Raw genomic sequence first — 22,709 nt, 5'->3', positions numbered from 1 at the left:
GGGACCACTTCATCAATTTTCCAACGACTCTTCCTTCATCCACTTTGCTCCCCAGGAACGGAATTTTCAGTTTCCCACAGGGACTTTCCTGAGACAGCAGGAACATCATCTTCCAAATTAAACCTTTGCCTCCCATTGCCTACAGATTGAAACCCACATTCTTCATCAAGGCTTTACGATTTTTTTCCTCTTAGAAATCCTGAATATCCACTCCAGTTTTTCTCCCCAGCTCTACCAGACTACCAACAAAAGCCCCACCGATCACACCAGCCTTGGTGCCCATCCTCCAATGCCTCAGCACTCGTATGCTACTTTCGAGGAAAAGATACTTTATTGTCTACTGCAGAGGTACAGTAAAAGTGGGAGGGAAGGACTATAAAGCTCTAGCTTAGAGGCCTCGACTTTGCAGGGCATTTCTGCAGCCTTCCCCACTGGAACGCTCTGGTCGCAGTACTTATCTACCAGCTTGTGGTAAGCCTTTGCCCAAAATGAGGTGACTCAGCTCTAGGAGGAGCTAAGCTCTTTGCCCGGTACATCTCGATGTCTGGCTACAGGGAATCTGCCTAGGCCTAATCTGGCCTCACACCCCCTTGCAGGCTGGAAAACAGGTACCGGGCGAGGACCGCCCCAAACCCAGCACCTCGGCCAGATGGCTAAGGCAGGGAGTCACTGCGTCCTGCGTCATCACGTGCTGGGATGAGGGTGGGGCCCCCCTGGGAGCCGCGAGGGGCGGGGCCGAGCAGGTGGGGCGGGGCCGGGGGGCGGGGCCGGGCCGCGCAGGGTCGCGGCCGCGGAGGAGCCGGGCGGCGGCGGGCGGCAGCGCGTGTGTGCGGTCCCCTCGACGCGCGGTGCCCCACGCGTGCTCCGGAGAGGCTCGGCCCCGGGGCGAGCGAGCGAGCGCGCGGACGGGCTGGTGGACGGACCCCGCGGTGGCAGCGGAGCGGGGCTCGGCGCGGCGGCGGCACTCGGCGGGAGCCGGGGAGCCCCTGAGCTCCGCGGCCGGTGCCCCCTGGCCCCCCGGGACGCGGCGCGGCGGGCGTGCGGGCTCCTCCTGCGCGGCCAGCCCCCCGCAGCCCCGCGTCCCCTCGGTCGCCCGCACCTGCGCGTCGCGGTCGGTCCCGCCCTCGGCAGCGGCGGCGGCGGCGGCTCACCTGGGCGCAGCGCGGACCGGGCGCCGCCTCCGGGACGCAGGTGGAGCTGGCAGGGCGCGGGCACCATGAGCAGCGGCGCCAACATCACCTATGCCAGCCGCAAGCGGCGCAAGCCGGTGCAGAAAACGTGAGTGACGGGCGGCGGGCCGGCTCGGCGGGTGCGGGAGGTCCCCACGCGGGCTGCCATCCGGGAGCCGGGTCCAGTCCATGCATGTAAAACCCATCCCCGCGCCGGGCACCGCACCCTCGCAGCTCGGTGACCTTCGCTGGCCCTGATTCGTTGACAGGTCTGACCTACCTAGTGCCGCTCTGGATTATTTCGCTAAGCCTGTCTTGAAATCCTTCTCCCCTCTAGATCGCCACCTTGGTGAGCTGTAGAGGACTTGTAGGATCCTTGGTAGACGACAGCTCGCCGCGGCGGCGAGGTGCTGGGTTTGAAGGAGCGGGGTCCTGTGCCTCTGAAGGAATTCCTTTCTGTTCTCAACAACTAGCTTTCTGTTTGCTATCTCGTTCACTTACGAGGCAGCCGTTTTGCAGCGCTCAGTAGAGGAGCAGAGTGTGCGGCGGGCAGGTGTCCCCGTGGCTTGGTGGCATTCTTAGCCACCCTTCGGTGACGCTTTCTTCCTCCTTTTGGAGTGGTTTTAGGGCCTATAAAATTAAAAGGAGAAGAAAAAGAAGAGGAGGAGGAGGAGGAACTGGACTTACTTATAAATTATTCTCAGTATCTACCTGTAATTCATTTCCCCTCACTTAAAAAGTCTTGCCAATTCTAACAGGGTGATTACAGTCTTGGGACTTGGTTTCGATGTGTGAGATGGGAAATACCTCTAAATAATTTTCTCCAGAAAAAGAGACCCGTGCTTGAGACAGGTTTCCATTTAGGAGTTGGCTGTATTGTATGCATTTATTCACAATTATCTTGGAGTTTCTACAAGTTACCATTGCCCAGTTTTTCATAAATAGTTTTAGGAACACTACCAGACAATCCATGTGCATTTTGCTTAAAACTTGACTTATCTATCACACAGGTGAACCAGAAAAATAACATTTTAAGATTTATATATTGTTTACAACTAGTTACTAGCTTAGAAGTTGGGTTATTTGTGAATTTTAATTTCCTTTAAGAATGTCACCTGTCCTAGTTTCTCATATTGTTAGGGTCCTCGAGAAGTCCCCTAAAGACCACTAGTCATGATGCAGTCAGTAAGAGTGTTTATTTATACTACATGCATGTGGGGCTGCTCACCAGAGAGGGATGTGTGGGCTCCTTTTCAGCACAGCTAAGGGGAGTTCCTAGGGCAGTTAGGTCATTTTGTCTACGATTTTTTTTTTTTTTTACTTAATTGGCAATCATATTAGTACGTTTCTAATTGGTTAGGGATTGCAGGGGTGGGCTAAGGCTCTAGCTTTTCCATTCTTGGGCAAGTCTGGACAAACCCCAGACTCTGTCCATATTTGGTTATCACCTGTTGGGGGCTGGGGGATGTAGAGGTTTGGCCCAGGCCTGGAACTGCGGGAACTGAGGCCTAGTTCTTAACTAGGTTAGGAGCCTGTCATGATATTTGCCTGGCCCTCTCAATATCTCGACTTATAAGTTAGTCCGACCAGGATTTGGAAGTTCTACAGTATAGGGGATCAGATGCCAATATTGCCAACTCAGCAGTTTTCTGCCTCAGGCGTTCCGAGGACTCTGGCTTCCAATGCTTTGCTGTTTGTAGAATGGTTTCTAGAGACACCCTGTCTCGAAAAAACCAAAAAATAAAAAAAAAATAAATAAATAAAATAAAATGTGTTTGTGCCGGGCGGTGGTGGCGCACACCTTTAATCCCAGTACTCGGGAGGCAGAGCCAGGTGGATCTCTGTGAGTTCAAGGCCATCTTTGAATCTTTCCTGGAACTACTAAGTGAGTTCCAGGAGAGGCACAAAGCTACACAGAGAAACCCTGTCTCGAAAAACAAACAAACAAACAAACAAACAAAAAATGTGTTTGCTCGATTTGAGAGGCGTTCAAGTGCCTGTTCCCCGTTTTCACTGACAGCAGTGCTAACTCAGCGCGAGGTGAAATGGCCGTGTCTTCGATTTTGTGTAGATGGACATAAAGATCTGAAGCTCCTTGTGGGTTTTTAAGTGACCTATTTTCATTGTGTCACTTAAAGACATAAACTGCTTTCTATACAAAGTTCGTTATCTTAGTTTTTATTCGTGATAACGTTTAATGGTTTTTGTTTCTAGTTAATAAAGAGAGCTTCCTTTTTAACATTACAACACTTCCCTTTAAGTACAACTTTGATCATTGTCTCAGTATTTTTATTACATCCCTCACACTGTAATAGACTTGTATTTGATAATTTCTTATAAGTGTTGTCCCCACTGACTTACATTTTTTTAATCTGGTTGGTAGCTGCAGTTTATCCGATCTTGACTGAGCACTGTGAATTGACTGTAACCTTTCAGGGCTTTAAAGGTCACCAACTTGCTTTGTACAAGAGCTCAGTGTTGGCAGTTAGATTATCTAGTCAAAGTTCTTACATTTTCCCCGAATGGAAACTAGCTAACTTTATAATGCACTTAATCTAAGTTCACTCTAACAATTGGGTTATTAAACTTTAATGTGAATCTTTAAGTTACCATACTAGGTTGTGTGCAGTGAGGCCCCGAGACCCCTCAACTTCAGGGAAAACACATCTTTGGGTTGACCATGCTTTCTCATTTTACTTAACTTGGACCCTTTACAGGATAGCCTTTTTTTTTTTTTTTTTTTTTTTTTTTTTAACTCAGAGAGCATATGCACCGCTATTCTACGGTTTTGGAAAATGCCCCTTTAAACATGCAGTTTCGTGCGAATTTGGAGCAAAGTAGGTGACATGATTTTAACCTGAAGTCTTCAGTCTTCTGATGAGGATCTGGAGGCAAAATGAGCTCCCTCTGGTGGCTGGTCTCACCATGGCAATTCTCTTTAGTAGGAACTAAGTTTGAAATGTGTTCAATTTGATCCCAGTGCAGTGTCCTGCATGCAGTTGACTGTGAATAATTGTTTCCTTCTTCTTTGGTGCAATGAAAGTTAGAAAATTAAAAGACTCGAAGCAGCATTGCATCTAGCCCATATCCTTATCTTCAAGGACAAAATGTCAAAGACTGCCACAAGAGTAGAATCTCCTGCAATATTTCTTAGCTCGCTGACCCGTACTTAGTAAGTTAGCTCCAGAAAATGAACAAATGTTTTCATTTAAATCCTGTTCTTGCTTATTCTCTTTGGAAAGGAAAATGTTTTGTGTATTTGTTTAGTTTTTCCATCTCATGAAGATGGCTGATAAAACCTACTGTGCGATGATTATTCTTTAAATATATTTTTTGCAGCTTTAAGACAGAAATGGTCTTACTGTTATTTTAGCTTATCATGTTTTTAGAAAATCATTAAAACCTGTTAGCAAATAGGTGTTCAGTAAGGAAAATGTGCATTCGAAGATGAGACGGTAGTGGTGATAATCAAGCAGCCATAGTCCGGTGTCAGGACAGTGGCCTTCAAGAGTCCCACGAGCCGCTGCTGAGGCTCCTCAATAAACAGCTTTTACCTCATTAACACGCTGGTGATGCTGAAGGAATGTGGAAGCCCTCCACTCTGTTAAAACATTGTGGGCCTCACCTATGTGCTAACCCTCACTGAAAGTTTGTTACATTATGTAATACTAGTTTTTCCACAGGACTATGGTGTGGTGCCCTGTTCCAGAGAGCACCGAAAATTAAAGGTCCTTCCAGATCTTTTTCTTTCTCTTTTCCCCTGGAATAGCATTATTGAGAGAGCGTCTGTGTTGAGGCCGTGGATATGCCTCACGTTAATTAACCCGTGGCTGGATCTAAGCACAAGGCTCACATCAAACTGAACAGAAGCACCACAGATCCAAGCTATTAGAAAAGGCCTAGTTTCTCACTGCTGTTAAATGGGCCAGAGTCTTTGTTGTTTGTTAGTCTGTGTTATTTCTTTTCATACTGTATATTTTGATCTTATTCTTCCCCTCCGACAGCTCATCCTGGGTTCTCTCCCCACCAACCCACCCCACTTCATGTCCTTTCTCTCTCCCTTTCCCAGTCAAGTTCTTTTAAGAACAGCAGGACAGTCTCCGCCACTGCTGTCCTTACCACTAAGCTAGAAACCGAAGGCCTGGTAAACCGGAAGGCTGCGGGAGGCGGAAGTGAAGGCCTGATGTCTAAGACATCAGGGGGAGTGCAGGCCCGAGGCAGCACGCACAGACATGGCTGACTCTCACATTCCCAGCCAGAGAACTCAGTGTGGGCTTCTTCCTCCGTTTAGCTAACACCTTTTTTAGAGGTGGGCACTGCAAATCTTAACAGTACTCTTCTACTTCTAACCTCTTTAAAAATTATTTGTTTTGCGTAGCAGTGTAATAGCAAAAAAAAAAAAATCTGTTTTCTTTTTTCAATATCCTCTGAGAGGAGCATTGAACACAGAACTTTCCATATATAGTTTAATTTCACTTTTATAGTAGTACTATGGAAATAATGTTATTATTTCTGTCATGTCACTGGGGCCTAAGGCTCACATTCAAAGTTGGCTCGTGTAGTAAGTTAGTAAACCAGACTTTGGACATTGAATTTCTAGTTGTTGGCCCCAAAACATAATGTTCTTACCACTGGGCAGGACGGCCGAGGTGAACAGGTTGATCAGGGAGCATGAGGGCCTCTCCTGGGGTGGCTTGTTACCCCCTGCGTCTTTCTAGATAGCATCAAGGCTGAAAACACTTCCCTGCCATTTCAGACTTGGTCTGCACTTGCTCATCTCTTACTTGTGTGTTCGTGTCTTTTCTTCTTAGACTCTTCCCCCAGATTCCTGCACTTTGCACACCCCTCTCTGTCTCCCTGGAAAGCATTTTTAATAACCATGTGGTATTCTGTGGAGTAACTTCAGTATTTCCCTTTATAGGGGACGCCTGCCACTTCTAACATTTCAGTAATTTAACTGGTGTTTCAGAGAATACCCTGGATATTTGTAAATTCTTATATAAATGTGTCATTGCCATAGGACAAACCTCTCTAGGTAGAATTTGGGGGCACAAAGGTGTATAGACACTCTTAAGGTTGAACCATGTGTTACACTCAGATATACGGTCAAATGATAAGATTTTTGTGAATTACCTCCATTGGTTGTCTATGAAACATGCCCCTATCTGTGTATTTCACTTAAAAATATTACCGTGTTTGCAGGCAAATGTTGGCGGTGCCTGAGCTTGGGTGCTGGGACTGTGCTTGTGTGCAGTGGTAGGATGTGGGCTTCGGATTTTCTCCTTCCCATATTGACTTACTTTGTCTAATTCTTCAGTTTCTTAGTTGGTTCTTTCTCTTGTTTTGCACTGAATCCCTCTAACATGCATGCACATTTAAGAAGTCAGTAGCATGCATGCGGTGGCATCCGGCACCCAGTGGCTGGGCATTGCCTGTGATGCTTTAGGACTTCAGCATCCCAGCTTCTCCTGAGTTCTCCTCATCTCCCCTCGCCTCTGAGTTTGGGATTAAATATGTTTTCAGCGCTTCACTCTTTTCGACTGTGTAAAAATTCCTTGTTGCTGAGATACGTAATGTTCTGTGATTTCGGTTTCCTCCACTAGTATCCACTGGTAACGCTCACCGTTTCCTCCTCACATCCTTTGCCATATGTGTACAATGTCTTAGGTTCAGGAGAGACAGTTTCTGCCTTTGCTTTCCTTCTTTGTCTTTAGTTCTGAAAGAGGATGAAAGAGTTGCAGAAAGTGCTGTACGCTGCCATTATGAATCCGGAATGTCTTGCTTATGTTTAACACCTGATTTAGAGGCCTGCATCTTTATGAACTCCTGACCACCATCACTGCTAAACCACCTGCATCACTGAGCGATGCATTAGACCTGTTTGCCTTGCTGTAGAATATGTTTGCTCCTGGTAGGAAAAGCAGAGCTGTTACATTTGTCTCCACAGGGACCAGAGCTTCCTACATAGTAAGTGTTTGAGGTTTACTAAGCTACCAGTTGATCGCCACTTACCAGTTTCCAGGTCGTGTCTTGGTGATGGTGGTGTATTGGATCTGTTGTGTGGGCTTTGAGGGTAATACTGAAAGAGAATGTGCATATGCTTAAGAGAGAGAGGGGGAGCATTCATCCTGAACTCAGGATCACCTGCGGAATCATCATTTCTAGGACATAGCTCATTTTCCTTTTTTTTTCTTTTCTTTTTTTTTTTTTTTTTTTTGCTATGTATTTCTCGTGTGAGCACCTGCTTTTCACACATAAACCTCTCCTTAACTAAAGCCAACAGGAAAGTACAGAATCCAGCACAACTGGAGAACAGCAACAGGACAGTGGCCAGAGAACTCTGACTCAGTGTGACTTCTCAGAAGGTCTTGGATGCCTTTTGTCCCCTATAGGAAAATAAAACAGCAAGCTGAACTAGGCTAGCAATGAAATTCGCGCCATCTATCTCGCTGTCATTTTGAATTAAGCACATAGTTTATGATGGTTCACATTTGACATTCTCATTCAGAGGCCAGTGTCCATGCACTGGAGCTGGGGGAGCAAACTGAAGAATGCATGGGGTTAAGGGCTAGGTGTATTCTCTTCATCTGGAAACCGTTCCCCTACTCTGTGTGTGTGTGTGTGTGTGTGTGTGTGTGTGTGTGTGTGTGAGAGAGAGAGAGAGAGAGAGAGAGAGAGAGAGAGAGAGAGAGAGAGAGAGAGAGACAGGTATCTTGTTCACTTGCTTTCCACTTTTTTAAAAAAATGTTTTTCTCTAAGAATTTGATGCAGTGTATTTTGATCATATTCATCCTCTCCCCAACTCTTCCCCAGACCCTCCCCACCTCTCTACCTGCCCAGCTCCCTCATCCCCTCTCTGTCTAAACCTTAAAACCCATCTCATCTATTGTTTGGCCCACTACTCTGGGTGTGTGCCACTCCATTGGAGAAAACTTGACTTTTTTCTCCCAGCAGCAATCCGATAACAATAGCTTCTCAGCAGGAGGTGGGGGCTTCAGGCTGACCTCCTCTCCTCCCTGCTGGGCTTTTGTCTGGACTGAGCTTCTGTAGGCCTTGTGAATTGTCACAGTCTCTGTGGGGTCATATGTTTGTTCCCTGCCCTGATGTCACCCACCACCTTTGACTCTTAGGATAGTTCTGCCCTTTCTTCCATGTAGATCCTTGAGCATTGAGGGGAAGGGTGTGATATGAACCTCTGAACTAGAGTTGAGCATGCTTCTTACCCTCTTTTATTTTCTACATGTTTGCTAGTTGTGAGTGTCTGCCAATGGCTGTCCACTCAAACAAAAAGCTTCTCTGATGAGAGGTGAGCAACGCTCTAATCTATTTGCGTGGCAATAAGTCATTAGGAGTCATTTTATTGCTATGTCCATTGAACAGATTAATAGTAGTAGGTTTTCCCCAAGGACCCACAACCTATCTAGCCACAGTTTCTTGGGCTCATTGACAGTGTCAACTGGTATGGGTTCCATCTCATGGGGCAGGACTTAAATCTAATCAAAAAGAGAAGATTGTGGTTCTGTATCAAGGGCATAAAAGTAACTGTAATAACAGCACAGTTAATCTTAGTCTGTGTGAGAGGATAAAGGAAAATCTTTAAGGAAGATTAAGGAAGTAGAAATTCGAGCATCAATGCTAACCAATATGTAAATGATTGACTATATAAATCAATAAACATTATACATTCTAAAGCCAAAAGCATGTTTAATAATTTTCTAAGTAAAATTTGCTTTAAAATAAATTTTTACTTAAAGGCTCTTTCAATTAGGGGAATACTTCTGTTTTAATTGTACAACTCAATGGTTTTAGTGTATTTATGAATGAATGTTGTGGACCTCTTTATAGTTTTGGAAGTATTTGCTATTGTCTGACCTTTTATCATAATTATGCTAGTGAGAAAAAAGAATAGTTGGGTGTAGCTAGTATAGTAGAGAGGTTTATTGAGAAATACTTCAGATTTCCTGGGTAGAGAGTAGCACCCTACAAGATAAGGAGACGGGGAGCCTAGGTTCCAGGAAGTATGAAACAGGACGAGACTTAGAGATATGTAAGTACTAGTGAGTAGACCGAGGCAGTAGGAGTAGGAGTAGCTCAGGACGCAGAAGAAAAAGCCAGCAGAGTGAGCTTGGAATCTAGAATGTGTTAGAAGACGCCACTTTGTCTAGGATTCCTGAAACCATGTTTGCATTGCCAAGCACCTCCAATGACATTAACTTATGAATAAATCGAATTGTTCATCTTTCTCCACTTTGAGCCTAACAGATGTATATTAGACTGGTAAGTCCTTAGAGAATGTAGACAGTCTGGCATTAAAACACAGCACCAGATACAGGGAGCTGGACTTCTGAGACAAGCTGGCTTGCCTGCGCTCAGCTGGAGCCTGTGATCGACAGGTGGGGACAGGATTTTTAAGGTTAATCTTTAAACAAATCATGAATTGTGTCTTTGCCTCATCAGCATCTTGTAGTCTCTCTGTCACATGTCTGAACTCCATTTCTCCTTAATCCAAGCGTACAGGTTATTCTCTTGTGTGGAACAGCTTTTATTTAAGCCTCTAACGGTTGGCAAGCCTGACAGTACAGATTTAAAGACCACAGAAGAGTAAATATGCTAGCATCCCCCAGGTCTGGGCTGCTGTTATGGGACGACTGCCTCTCTATGTTATTCTGGGTGTCTTCCATATGTATGAAAATGTATGAAATATCTTTATAAAATAATTTTAGTAGATCTCATTATCAGTGGAAAACTGAGCCAAATGTATTGCTTCACCTGCCTGATAGTTCAATAGCTTCGAATCCTGGGGAAACACACTGTAGAGTTGAATTACTGAGTGGAGGGTCCCTTTCTTCACTCAAACTTTCTAGACCTTTCTGTGCATTTAACTTTGCGCTGGGACCTCCATATATGCTAATCTTGTCCATTTCTGTCTCATCTCTTGTTCTCCTTGCCCATCTCTTCCTTAGCTCCATCCCTAAATGTCAGTCTTGTTCAAGCCGCCATTTTGTTCAGTGGACCTCCCCTTAGGAATCAGTTCTTTTTCTAGGCTCAGAGTTATTTACAGTCACTCTTCACTCTGTTTTCCTTACCCTTCCATTGCGTTATCAGTTTGGCATAACTGGCCAATATTTGGATCTGGCTTAAATCTCCCTTTAGGTACTCCTCACTCCTCTAATCACAGCCTGGGGTCAGACTCTGATTACTTCTCTGAACACTTCTAGCTAGCAAAGATTCTTTAGGAGTCCAGTCTGTATCAAGTACTATGCTGAGCACTGAGAATATAGAAATGATTGTGTTTTCACAGTAAGAGCAACATGTGAACAAGAATATGCTGTTTGCTTTAATTCTAACTTTAACAATTTTGGGAATTTGGTCCCATGTTAAACATTGCATAAGGTCCATGGTAATGCATTGAATGTAGACGCTTTTGATTTGTGTAAAGAAACAGTCTTAGAATCTAGTACAGGGTTAAAGACTGCAAGGAGCCATCGCAAGACAGCAAGACAGGGAGCAGTAAGTACCGCGTGGGCTGTGCCTCTGGGTTACTGCTACTTCTCTGTGTCATCTCAGGGATCTTGCGACTGTTTATGTTATTCTTCTGATTGTTTCATGGTTGTTACTGCAAAGCAATTAAGAGTGCATGACCAGACGGAATATAGACTTTCAACACACATGCAGTTTTTTACATGGCTTATTCCTTAATGGAATGTTGCTGATGATTTTGGGAAAGGTTCAGCAGATAGGGGCTAGGCTAGCAGTCCATTGCAAGGCAGGTCATAAAAGGCTTCTTAAAAGTCTCCCATTGTAGCCTTGAAGGGAGTGAGTCAGAACGAGGAGGTGCATGAGAGCCCCAAAGTGCTTGCTGATAGCTCTGGGGACTTCTTAGCTCTGGAGTGTGATGGTCGAAGGAGACTGTGGCCAGATGAAGCAGAGCCAAAGGGGCAGAAAGAAGCTAGAGGATCGCCAAGGGCTCTGTTAACCAGGGGGGCCAGGGCTACTAAAAGTTATAATCAGAGGGGCAGCGTTAGATCCGTGTTTTAGAAAGAAGTTTCTCATGACGGGATTGGAACTTAAGTGAGCCCTGCCCTGTTGTCCATATTCTCTGTGACCAAGGGCTGCTTGGCAAAACAGAACTGATAGGGTAGATCCCAGCTCAGAGCTTAAGATAACTGCAGATGTCAGAATCCAGTTTTCTACCATGGCTTTGAGGAAGCTTGCTGCTTCCTCCATCTTCAGCCACGTGATGCCCTCCTTCATCTCTGAAATGTCTGTACTGAAACGTCAGACAGGCTTCCCTGTCTGTTACAATCAGCACCTCCACTGGTCCTTCCTCCCTTCGCTTTAAACAGACACCAGATGCGAACGTTGGATGGGCACTGGTTTAGTTCCCTGTCCCCCAACTGCAACACAAGAATGAAGGAAAGGTATTGGGTGCTAATTTTACATCTGAGTGGTCAGCATGTGTACAAGGTAGGGAGGTATTCAGTGTTTCTTGAAAGACTGTGGCCTCAGCCGTCTTCCCCCCTCCCCCGCACCCCCCCCCCCCCCCCCCGAGTCCCTCCTGTTTTCCTCCTCCTGACCTGGCTTCACATGTCACCTCAGCCTCACCTGAGGTCTGGGTCGGGTCCCATTGTGTGTGAATGATCCCTTTTCAAGCAGTTCTACATTTTATGGAGCTCCCACATAGCTTTTAATATAATAGACTAATATCTTTCTGGACTGTCCAGGATAGGACATAGCTAAATAAATAATGGCAAAGTCTTTAATTAACCACCAGAGAGAGAATTTCAGAATGAGGTAGATACACATTATGAATAAAGATTGAAATTTGGCTGCTTAGTTGAGAAATATGGTAATTAGCTGTAACTTGAATTTGATTATATGCATATGACTGGGAGAAAGAAATAGGGAAACAGTCACCAATTTCTGCTTAATAAAGAATTATACAAACACTTTAAAGAAAGTATTGATTTTTATCTGTATACCTCTTTACTCTTTTTTTTTACATAAATAGTATGAATTCTAATATAAGAAAGACATGTTGTTGAAGAAATTCTCTAGGGAAGTGTAAAAAGCATGTTAAAATTCTGAACTTCCGTCATCTTTCTATGAAATATTTCTTTTCCACTTATATTAGTGAAGATATAAGTTATCTAAAAATGCCTTTTCAATCAAATTAGTGCTATTCTGTCCAGTCAATTTCTGCTTCGTATGACACTGTAATTTCATTTGTTGTGTCTAAGTGGCTTTTGCTGTACAGATCTTATGGAAAGGTGTAGAGATGTGGTCTAAAATTTTATTTGGTTTTCTAATTTTATTTGGTTTCTTTTAAAAGTGTGTGTGTGTGTGTGTGTGTGTGTGTGTGTGTGTGTGTGTACATGCAGGCCATGGTATGCCTGTGGATATCAGAACAGCATAGGGAGTCCCTCACCATTTTCCACCGTGTGGATCCTGGAAATTGAACTCTGTTCCGCAGGCCTGGTGATGGGCCCGTGTTCCCACTGAGCCGTCTCACCAGCCCATTGAATATCGTCTCTGTTTTAGCATGGGTGTCTGCTGATCTGTCAGTTGACAGTAAGTTATTAATTTTTACTTTGGAATCTCGGATAAGGCCTTTCTGTAAAACTCAGGTTCATCTCCTACCCGTGTCTATCTTTTTTCTTTGTTTCTGTGTGTTTTGTTTTGTTTTTTTTTTTTTCTCTAAAAAGGACATCATACTACATTGTCAGGGATTCCTTGGCTTTTTAATTCAGATGCAAACCATAAAAGCTAATCGTTACATAGATTTAGCCTAGCCGTGAAAGTAGAATATTTGACAAGCAACAAACACGAATACCTGAATTCAGATTTATTCTTGTTTGTATTTAAGGACCATATCAGGTAGGTGGTGGGCCATCTTCAGGTTCCAGAAGGGTGGGGGAAGCAGTTTTTGAGGGGATGTGTACAGGAAGCAGCCGGTCCTTCTGTTTCTGGCTTCTCTGCCATCCTCAGAAGCAGCACTAGGCTGCTTATCTGGAAGACTGCAGAAGTGTGATTTCAATACACTATAGTAAAGAAATTTCCATTCCTTTGGCAATGACTAACTATTGGTTTTGAGGGGAAAATAAAATCTAGTAGACTTGTTCATTGGCGGTTACTACGCTACAAATATGTGAAGTGAGTAAGCATTTTTGTAAGATGTATTTAACATTTCCCCATGAGTCTGTATGCTTTTAATGACACACCAAAGAACAGTTTCCCCTTCCTCTGTTTTTCTTAATTAAGATAGGAAAGGAAGATTTGGGGATGAACTTTGCAAACTCGAAGTAGATCTTTAAAGTTCATTCTACTAGAGAGGTGTCTAAGGAGACATTTTGCTGTGTTTTCTAATGGCTTTTGTGATTCTTTGTTTTTCAGAGTAAAGCCAGTTCCTCCTGAAGGAATCAAGTCAAATCCTTCGAAGCGACACAGAGACCGACTGAACACCGAGTTGGACCGCCTGGCCAGCCTGCTGCCCTTCCCACAAGATGTTATTAATAAGCTGGACAAACTCTCAGTTCTCAGGCTCAGTGTCAGCTACCTGAGGGCCAAGAGCTTCTTTGATGGTAAGATAGCAGGCTTGACTTTTTTAGCAACAACTTGTAAAATACTAATGTTAAATAGGCTTCTTTTAATGTTGATGACTATAAGAACTACCCACGAGTGAAAATGTTTTATCTTTTGTCATAAAAAATAAGTGACAAAGCTAAATATGTAACTATTGTTAAATTGACTCCCCTGTCTCATTCATCAGACACATATAGCCATGTGAACGTTCTATGGTATTATTCTTTGAAAGTCATACATTTAGAAGGTATATCCAGGCCTCATTTTTAGAAAGAAATAACAAAATACTTGAAGACTGTGATTAGGGCTGGGCTATGACTAAGCGGATAAGAGAGTATTCGCTGTACAGACATGCAGGTCTGAGTTTACGTCTCCAATACCCACGGAAAAACTTGGAGTTGCCTCGCAGGCCGGTATCCCTAGCACGGTGGATGGCAGAGACCGACGGGTTCTGGGGCTTTCTGGCAGCCAGCTTCTCTCCAGGGTCGTGAGAATCCTTGGTGAAGAGGCACACAGTGATAGGGAAGGACATGCGAGTCTTTCTCTGGCCTCTGCGCGTGTGCACACACAGATGTGTACACTTGTATCTTACAACACATACACACACACTTCTCTCTGACACACACAACGAGACAGTAATATATTGTTCCTATATTTTCTGTTTTTATGGATGTCAATTCATCTAGTCTTTCAAAATTATATAGACCTCTACTGATTTATGTTAGTGTATGTTTGCATCAAGAAAGTGTAGCTAAAATGGTTTGCAATTAGAAAGAAGACTTAAGTATGGCCACCAACAGTGTTGGATTTCATACTCCACTGTTTGACTTGAATCGTGCCAGGGAGCTTTCTGTACTTCAGGTGTACCTCCGCTGTGAGGTTGGATGTGGGCTAAGTGGCCGAGTGATGTTTGTTACATATTAACCATCTGGTATTTCATCACCACAGCATTTCTAAAATGGCATTCCTATTTGAAATTAGTGTTCTAATGTATTTTTTTCCATGTAAAATAATTCCTCAGTTATCTTTTGCATGCATTCTGGGGATTGAAACTAGAGGTGTTGTGTTTAAATGGCAAGAGCCCTTCCTTCCCTGGAAAGCCATTCCCAAGGGCCTTATTTTGTTTATAAATCAAACATTGATTTCTTAAGGAAATGCTTTTCAAAGCATCCTATTCTCTCACGAACTTTAGTGAATGGATCGATATCGAGATCTCAGTGGACGTTACCCCAGCTTCTCTGTTTACTGCAGTGTGCTAATCACTCGATAGGCATCATGTTGAAATGCAGATGTTTTCCCTTCTGCAAACTCAGATGGTGCTGACGAGGCACCAGGTCACCGGGCAGCACCTACTCATATCTGCAGCTGTCTTAGAGGATTGCCAAAAAGTCATTTCCCTTCAGATTTATGTTTATATGATTTGATGCATTTTGTTTGAGCAACTTTGATTGCATTGTTCTTTGTGTATGTTTTAATAATAATAATTGTAGTCTGTCAATGTACACTGACCCCTACAGTAGTGATTTCATGTGATCTGCAGTGCACACTGAGTCCTACAGTAGTGATTTCATGTGGTCTGCAGTGCACACTGAGTCCCTACAGTAGTGATTCCATGTGATCTGCACTGCACACTGAGTTCCTCAGTAGTGATTTCATGTGGTCTGCAGTACACACTGAGTCCCACAGTAGTGATTCCATGTGATCTGCAGTACACACGACCCCTACAGTAGTGATTCCATGTGGTCTGCAGTGCACACTGAGTCCCACAGTAGTGATTTCATGTGATCTGCAGTGCACACTGAGTCCCACAGTAGTGATTCCATGTGATCTGCACTGCACACTGACCCCTCAGTAGTGAGATTGCATAGTTTCGTAGCAGTTCCATCTACTCCGCCCTTCATCCTGGCTCCTTGTGCAGGGCTCAGTGGTGTGTCTGAGCGTCCTTGTCTGTGTAGCCTCCTCTTGGCAGAGCTAAGGCTGAGCCCAGGCTTCTCGATTCCTTTTATTGTTTCTAACTGCAGTTCTGCCCCTGCCCTCTCTGCAAAGTCCCGAGAACTTGTGCTTATCCCTGGCTCTTAAAAGTGCCGTCTCCAGATGGCAGCATCAGCACCGACGGGGCTTGTTAGGAACCCTGGACCTGCAGGATCGGTCACTGACTGAGGGCAGATACCTGCGACCACTTTGGAGCCACCGCTGTGTAACCTTGCGCTTGTGCCATGGCTCTGTACCTGACCTCAGTGTCTGCATGCACCCCGTGCTCACGGCTCTGTACCTGACCTCAGTGTCTGCATGCACCCTGGGCTCACTGCTCTGTACCTGAACCTCAGTGTCTGCATGCACCCCGTGCTCACGGCTGTGTAACTGACCTCAGTGTCTGCATGCACCCCGTCCTCACGGCTCTGTACCTGACCTCAGTGTCTGCATGCACCCCGTCCTCACGGCTCTGTACCTGACCTCAGTGTCTGCATGCACCCCGTGCTCACGGCTGTGTAACTGACCTCAGTGTCTGCATGCACCCCGTGCTCACTGCTCTGTACCTGAACCTCAGTGTCTGCATGCACCCCGTGCTCACGGCTCTGTACCTGACCTCAGTGTCTGCATGCACCCCGTGCTCACGGCTGTGTACCTGACCTCAGTGTCTGCATGCACCCCATCCTCACCGCTCTGTACCTGAACCTCAGTGTCTGCATGCTCCCCGGGCTCACTGCTGCACCCGATCCCCTCACTGGTCCCTGACCTGGGAGGTATCTCTGCCCTTGGAGAGCTGCGTGTCCAGGGCAGGGGGCCTCTGTCTCAACTCCGAGAAATGGTTGGTGTGTGTGTGTGTGTGTGTGTGTGTGTGTGTGTGTGTGTGTGTGTGTATGTGTGAGGAAAATATATCTATTGTCCCTTGTTTAAAAGTAGAGGATGACACTGAAGCTATTTAGATTAACTACTATGCCAGGTAAGCATTACATAATCACCATCTTTAAGATATATGATTACTTAAGATATATTTATGTTTACACACATGCATGTGTAGACATGTGTCTTGTTACCCAAGTCTGCCTTATTAGCAAAGCTGTAGTGTGCTAGGCATGTTTAAAGTATTTTTTCAGCCTCTCATTAATTAGTTGGGTTTTTATTCAGGTTTAATACCTATTTATATTATTCCTCATCAATTATATTATCCTTAACTTTAGACCATCTTACTGGTTTCACACTTAAGTGTGCATAAAACTTAGCTGGAAATTTTGTTAAAATATGCCTCCTAGAGAATGCTTGTTCTGTGCTGATTCAGTCACTTTTACCAAGGAATCAGTATTTGAGCAAATGTACCACAAAAGTTGTGACAGTGTTTTAGTTTGGCCTCCACTATGCCCAGGGCTAGTTTTTTAAAAGTTGTTTGCTTTGCCTTTGAAAGGAAAAACCAAAATATACAAAATTTCAGGAAGGTTATAAAGAGTGTATGTGTGTGGGGGGGTGGTTAATGGTGCGTATACACTTTGAGCAGTATCTTGAGCTGTTCCATATAGGAGCACAGTTAGATGGAAAGTGAGGGGGATAAAAATCAGTTAAAACCAAGATGACCACACATCTTCTCTGGGCCATCAGGGGTCCCGCAGTGTGTCAGAGTAGAGCTTAGTACCTGTTTGCACAGAGCAGTGCTGTGCAGACCAGGTGATGTGGAGCTTCCGACCGTCCTGAGGGTGCCGTCCACGGTTGGTCTCGCCGTCCCTCTATTAAGGAAACTGTGTAGCGGAGCAAAGGGAAGCTGAAATGAATAACAGGATGCAAACAGGGGGTGTGTAAATTCCTGCGGAAAGAACAATATAAACGAGTAATCATACAATCTTGCTAGAAAGGAAACTCAAGTTTTACTATAACAATAGATATTTTTCCAAGAAAATACATCTATTTATTGCAAGTTCAAATAATCCGGCTTGAATTGATCTTAAACTTGGGAGCCGTGACTGCGCTGTCACTACTGTCTGTAAAGCAGCAGTTGAATGTTAGGTAAACATTAATATTTATCCATTCTATTAGTGGAAACATCCCAGAGTGCAACTGTTAAGTACTTAGTACTGCTTAGTCATGTTGTAGGCAGGGTGAAGTTTGAAGTGGTTTGTTTTAAACTGTTATCTATTATGTCTGATGCAGAAAATATTCAAGAAGTTCAATGACTGTGATCACTAGGAGTTTAGTTCTGGAGACTTAAGATTTGGGTGGCTGTATCCAGGTCTTGAAATCGACTGACATTAACAGGAAGGTGTTTCTCCTGAATCATATCTCTTACACAGTCATCAAACAGGAGATTCTTATGATTCTTGATAACCAACCTCATTAGGGGTAACAGTTTATTTTTACTTATTTGTTTATTTAGGTTTTTCCAGACAGGATTTCTCTATGTAGCCCTGGCTGTCCTGGAAATCGCTCTGTAGACCAGGCTGGACTCCGACTTAGCCATCCGCCTGCCTCTGGCTCCTGAGGGCTGGGATTAAAGGTGTGAGCCACCACCACGCCTGGCTAACAATTTATTCTTAAGAAGAATAATTTTGGCATGTATAGTTTGAATGAAGTTTTCTTACTACCTATTGAAAATTTCAAGATAAAGAATTTGTTCAAATTGCTCTGCATTTAGACATTGTCTTAGGGTTGCTATATATGTGGTAAAACTTCATGACCAAGGAACTCATAAAAGAAAACATTAACTGGGAGGTTGCCTACGGTTTCAGAGGGTGAGTCCATGATCAATAGGGCCGAAGGCAGTACCATGGCTTTTGAGCAGTGGCGGAGAGCTCACACCTGATCCACAAGTTGTCTTTGGAGAGACAAAGACTGGGCCTGGTGTGGGCTTTTGAAACTCCAAGCCCTCCTTCAGTGACCCACCTACTCCACCACGGCCACTCCTGCTCCACCATGGCCACACCTCCAACTGGGGACCAAGCATTCAAATGCATGAGCCTTTGGGGCCGTTCTCATTCAGACCACCACAGTCTGCTCCCTGACCCCCATAAGCTTGAAGCTATAGCATAATCCAAAATGCATCCGGTCCAGCTTCAAAAGTCAACCTAGTCCTTCACAATGTCAACACTATTAAAAGTCCAAAGTCTCTTCTGAGACTCAGGCTAATATTTTAACTGTAGCCCTCTTTAAAATGAAAACAAAAAGGCAGGTCACTGACTTCCAACATACCACGGCGTTCCAAAAGGGAAGACCCAGAGCGGAGTGAGGAAATGGTGTCTAATGAACCTGCAGTTGTCCACTGTGAACTTGTTTTTCTTGCTTCACATTTTCCTACATGATGTGGGGTGCATCTTATTGTCGTGTGACAGAACATCCTAGTGACTCCTGGTCATGTCTCCTGCACCGTGGAGGAAGCACACAGCAGAGGATACTGTGCCTTAAGATGGGAGGGAGCAGGCTGGGGAGGCACTCGTCACTCGTCACTCGGTGGACTAGTGCTGTCTTTGGAGAGGACCGTCATCTTCCTGTGCCACACTGTGGACAGTAACAAGGCTTTCCTGCTCTGAGGTCAGAAGTGACTTGAGGCTGAAAGGAAAGGCTCTGTGAGTGAATTCTATAATTAAAATTGTTGTCATGTAAACTGTACTCATTTCTTATGGGATACTGACAGTTTGTTTTAATGGAGAACTTCCTTGTTGTGACTGAATGTGCCTAGGGACCTTTTGGGACCCTGAGTTGATGTCCCCTAAGAACTCCTGTGTTGAAGAGATGCTGCACTTTCACTCAGGTGGAACTCGGCTAATGAGCTCTTCACGGTCTCTCGGTGGAGTAGGTGGTCATACCTTGCCCCTGGTGTTTTCTCTTGTTAGAAATGGCACATTGCTCAAGTCTAGATATGCTCCGGGGAGAGAGCTGTTGCTTGTTTGGGAGGCTGTGAGCCATGGTAGTGTGTTTGTGTATTCACCCCGTGGGTCAGCTTTAATGGGGTGCTGCAGTTTTAGCCTTGGTAAAATTGTTGAGGTTATCTCCAAATGTTCATATTAGTAAATGTATGTGCTAAGCCTATAATAACTTCAGGAAAAAAACGGGAACCCGGAAGATTTCTAAACCATTTCCTAAGTCCAGATATTCTGTCACTGGTCTTCCGACAGAGTCATGTGGTTTGTAGTGTTGCCAGGGAATTGTTAGTGCAAACTGTGGATGCCATCTTCGGGCTCCTGAGTCAGAAGGTGACAAGGACCGGTCTTTGAATTAACATGCCTTCCAGGTGATTCCAGTGTCTGGGAAGGTTTCATAGCAACTGGTATAATTTATTAGTCACCTTCTGCATTTCAAAGTCATGTTTAAATTTCACTCTTGTATGTAAATGACAGTGTGACACAGTAAGGTTAATGGCCCTATCAAAAGCCACAGACTAACAGACACTTCTGCCTTTGGCACATTAATGCAGGGAGGGACTGTATAGAAGAGCTGCATCTAACTGAATGTGTAGCATGAAGCGCGATAACTAGATCTTTGGAAATGGGTTTTCACTTGAGATTCAGAATGGAACTAACTTTTAAAGCCATTTGCATTTTGAAAATGATCTGCTAAAACCCAGCACCTTCCCCAAACTGCTATCACAAACCCAAATGCAGTCCCCACCTTGCCTCAGAGGAACACACTGGAGGGGCTGCAGAAATGGCCCCGGAGCTAACAGCACTTACTGTCCTTCCGGCGACCCAGGTTGGATGCCCAGTGCCCACATGAAGGTCACAAATGTTTATAATTCCAGTCCCAGGGGATCTGAGGCCTCTAAGAGCACCAGGCATAATTGTGGCCCATAGACACCCCTGCTGCAAATACACCCATACACACAATAATATATATATATATTTAAAAAGACCACCCTTCATATACAGAAGAAAACTTTACAATGTATTAAAGTAAAATATATCTTCTATCTCAAACTGTATAGGGAACTGCCTTTAGGTATACTTGATGTATTATTTGGAAATTTATTGATTCATACAAACTAAGGTGGGGGTATTTTTCTTAATAAAAACCGTGTTTCTTAAACAAGTCTATTATGCATATGCTTATGTGTTTTGCTGATTTTAAGCCATTTCTCTCTTATGCTTACATCAATATTGGGATGGAATTTAACTTTCCTAGTCAAAATAATAAAGGAAATAACAAATATTGTAAAATACATTAAATTAATAACAATTATTAGAATAAATAAAACACATATAGTTTTCCCTTACAAACTGTGTCATACTACATTTCAATTTAAAAGTAAACTTATAAGAACAGAGTTTAAGATATAGTTTACCACAATCCAGTATTTTGTCTTATGTATTTTCCTTCTTTAACAATTCAAAATAATATATAAAAGAGGAAAGTACTATGTTAGAAAATGTGAATTAGGTAAATGTTGGTTGGATTAGGATTGGAGTCATGGGTGCTGGCTCTGGCTACTTGATAGTGTGTACGTGTACAACTCAATTCCATCACTGAGCAAAATCAGTTCTTTGTGCTGTGTAACTGCTCCAGATACCTCCAAATGCTTGAAATACCCTGGCATTTGCCTGTCTTTATTTGGTGCTATTTTTATATGCCTGTCACTTCAGAAGGAGGTATATAACCTATTGCTGGGGAGGTCTAACAGATGTCTGTTAAACTTCAGCAGGTGCTGCTCAATCAGTGACATTTTGGGATACTGTTTTATTTCTACAAGCTGTCACATATTCCAGAGCTGTTAACTTTCAAGGATCAGATATATTGGATTATATACATGATTTGTGTACCACTTAACATTTGAAAGATTTCAGGTATCATATAGACATCATAGTGATTCTAGTTGATGTTCATCAGTGTTCTTCATTTAAAGATGTAGAAATGGTTAGCCTCAGTGCAGTTTACTGTAAGTTTTTTGTAGTGGTCCCAGCATGTGTAAACACAGGGAAGGGTTTATTATCTCTGCCCTTGACTGTCCGTGAATAGGCTGCATGTTATTTTACGCTCACCAGAATTCATCTCAAGTGATAGCATTGCTCTCAGTTACAGGCAAGAAAACTAGAGGTGAAAAGAGGTTGGCTCAGTGTGAGAACTGTGGGACGAGTAGGTCATCGCCTGCACACTGGGGGCAGGCTGCCCGGATTTTCATCCAGCTTCACCTCTTAAAGTTTGGCAACTCAGAGAAAGTTTTTTCATTTCTTTATGTCTTAGTTTCATATCATATTAAACAAACAATACCACTCTCATAAAGTTGTTATGGAAATTAAATGGGACATAATAGTTTGGAAGTGCTGGGCATAGATTATAGCCCCAAGATCATACATTATTATTCAGTAAATAGAGTAATTTGATTGGTAGAAAGCAATTGCTGTCTTCCGTTGATTTCTTAAATTAAGCAACATGAACAGAAGAAAGAGTATTAATATAGAGTATTAATATAGCATTTTAAAAAGGGAGAGGTAATAGTTATGAGCCTGAAACTTCAAGGGCTACATCATAAAAGGTTAAAATGACTTAGTCTGGACTGAGAATTGTAGGCATAAAGGACGCTTTCTGAAATGTCACAGAGGTGTCTTGTGGGGGACCTTGGGAAGTGAGTGCGCACACTGTTTCTGGACTTGTGTTTGTGCAGTTTTACTTTAGGCCTTCACTAGGGGCTAAACAACAGAAACATCAGTCTGGTCTGTTTCATCAAATATTGTGCTTCCAATCTTTAAAACTCCAAGAGTTACTACGCCTTGCGAAGAGCTTGCTCTTATTTTTATCATCTCAGCACTTTCTATAATGCTTTGTGAACCTATTCTGATTCTTGACTCTGACATTCTCCTCTACGTCTTTATTTCTGTAGCTTGTACATCATCCTTAAAGACTGGCCAAGTCTAATTTCCTTGGTTACTAACCTCAGTACAAGCCCATTAACAAGTGGCACATGACTGAGACAAATACCTCTGGTTCCTCAGTCACCTTTCTGGTGATTCAGAATGTATGTAAATGCTCAGCTGTTCTTTTCTC

General features: G+C 43.7%; 1 protein-coding gene across 1 annotated transcript in view; it reads left to right on the top strand.

Annotated features, from left to right (window-relative positions):
- Window positions 1–1,128: 1,128 nt before the first annotated feature.
- Ahr (aryl hydrocarbon receptor) overlaps window positions 1,129–22,709 on the top strand; it is a 41,130-nt gene continuing 19,549 nt past the window's right edge. Inside the window, exons 1-2 of the mRNA XM_028878425.2 lie at window positions 1,129–1,278; window positions 13,563–13,750. Of these exons, the coding sequence (XP_028734258.1) occupies window positions 1,217–1,278; window positions 13,563–13,750 (250 nt within the window). The 5' untranslated portion in view covers window positions 1,129–1,216. The remainder of the gene's footprint in view (window positions 1,279–13,562; window positions 13,751–22,709) is intronic.

The sequence above is a fragment of the Peromyscus leucopus genome, chromosome 14, assembly GCF_004664715.2.
Source record: "Peromyscus leucopus breed LL Stock chromosome 14, UCI_PerLeu_2.1, whole genome shotgun sequence".
Lineage (NCBI taxonomy): Eukaryota > Metazoa > Chordata > Mammalia > Rodentia > Cricetidae > Peromyscus > Peromyscus leucopus.
This window is presented reverse-complemented; position numbering and strand designations above follow the sequence as displayed.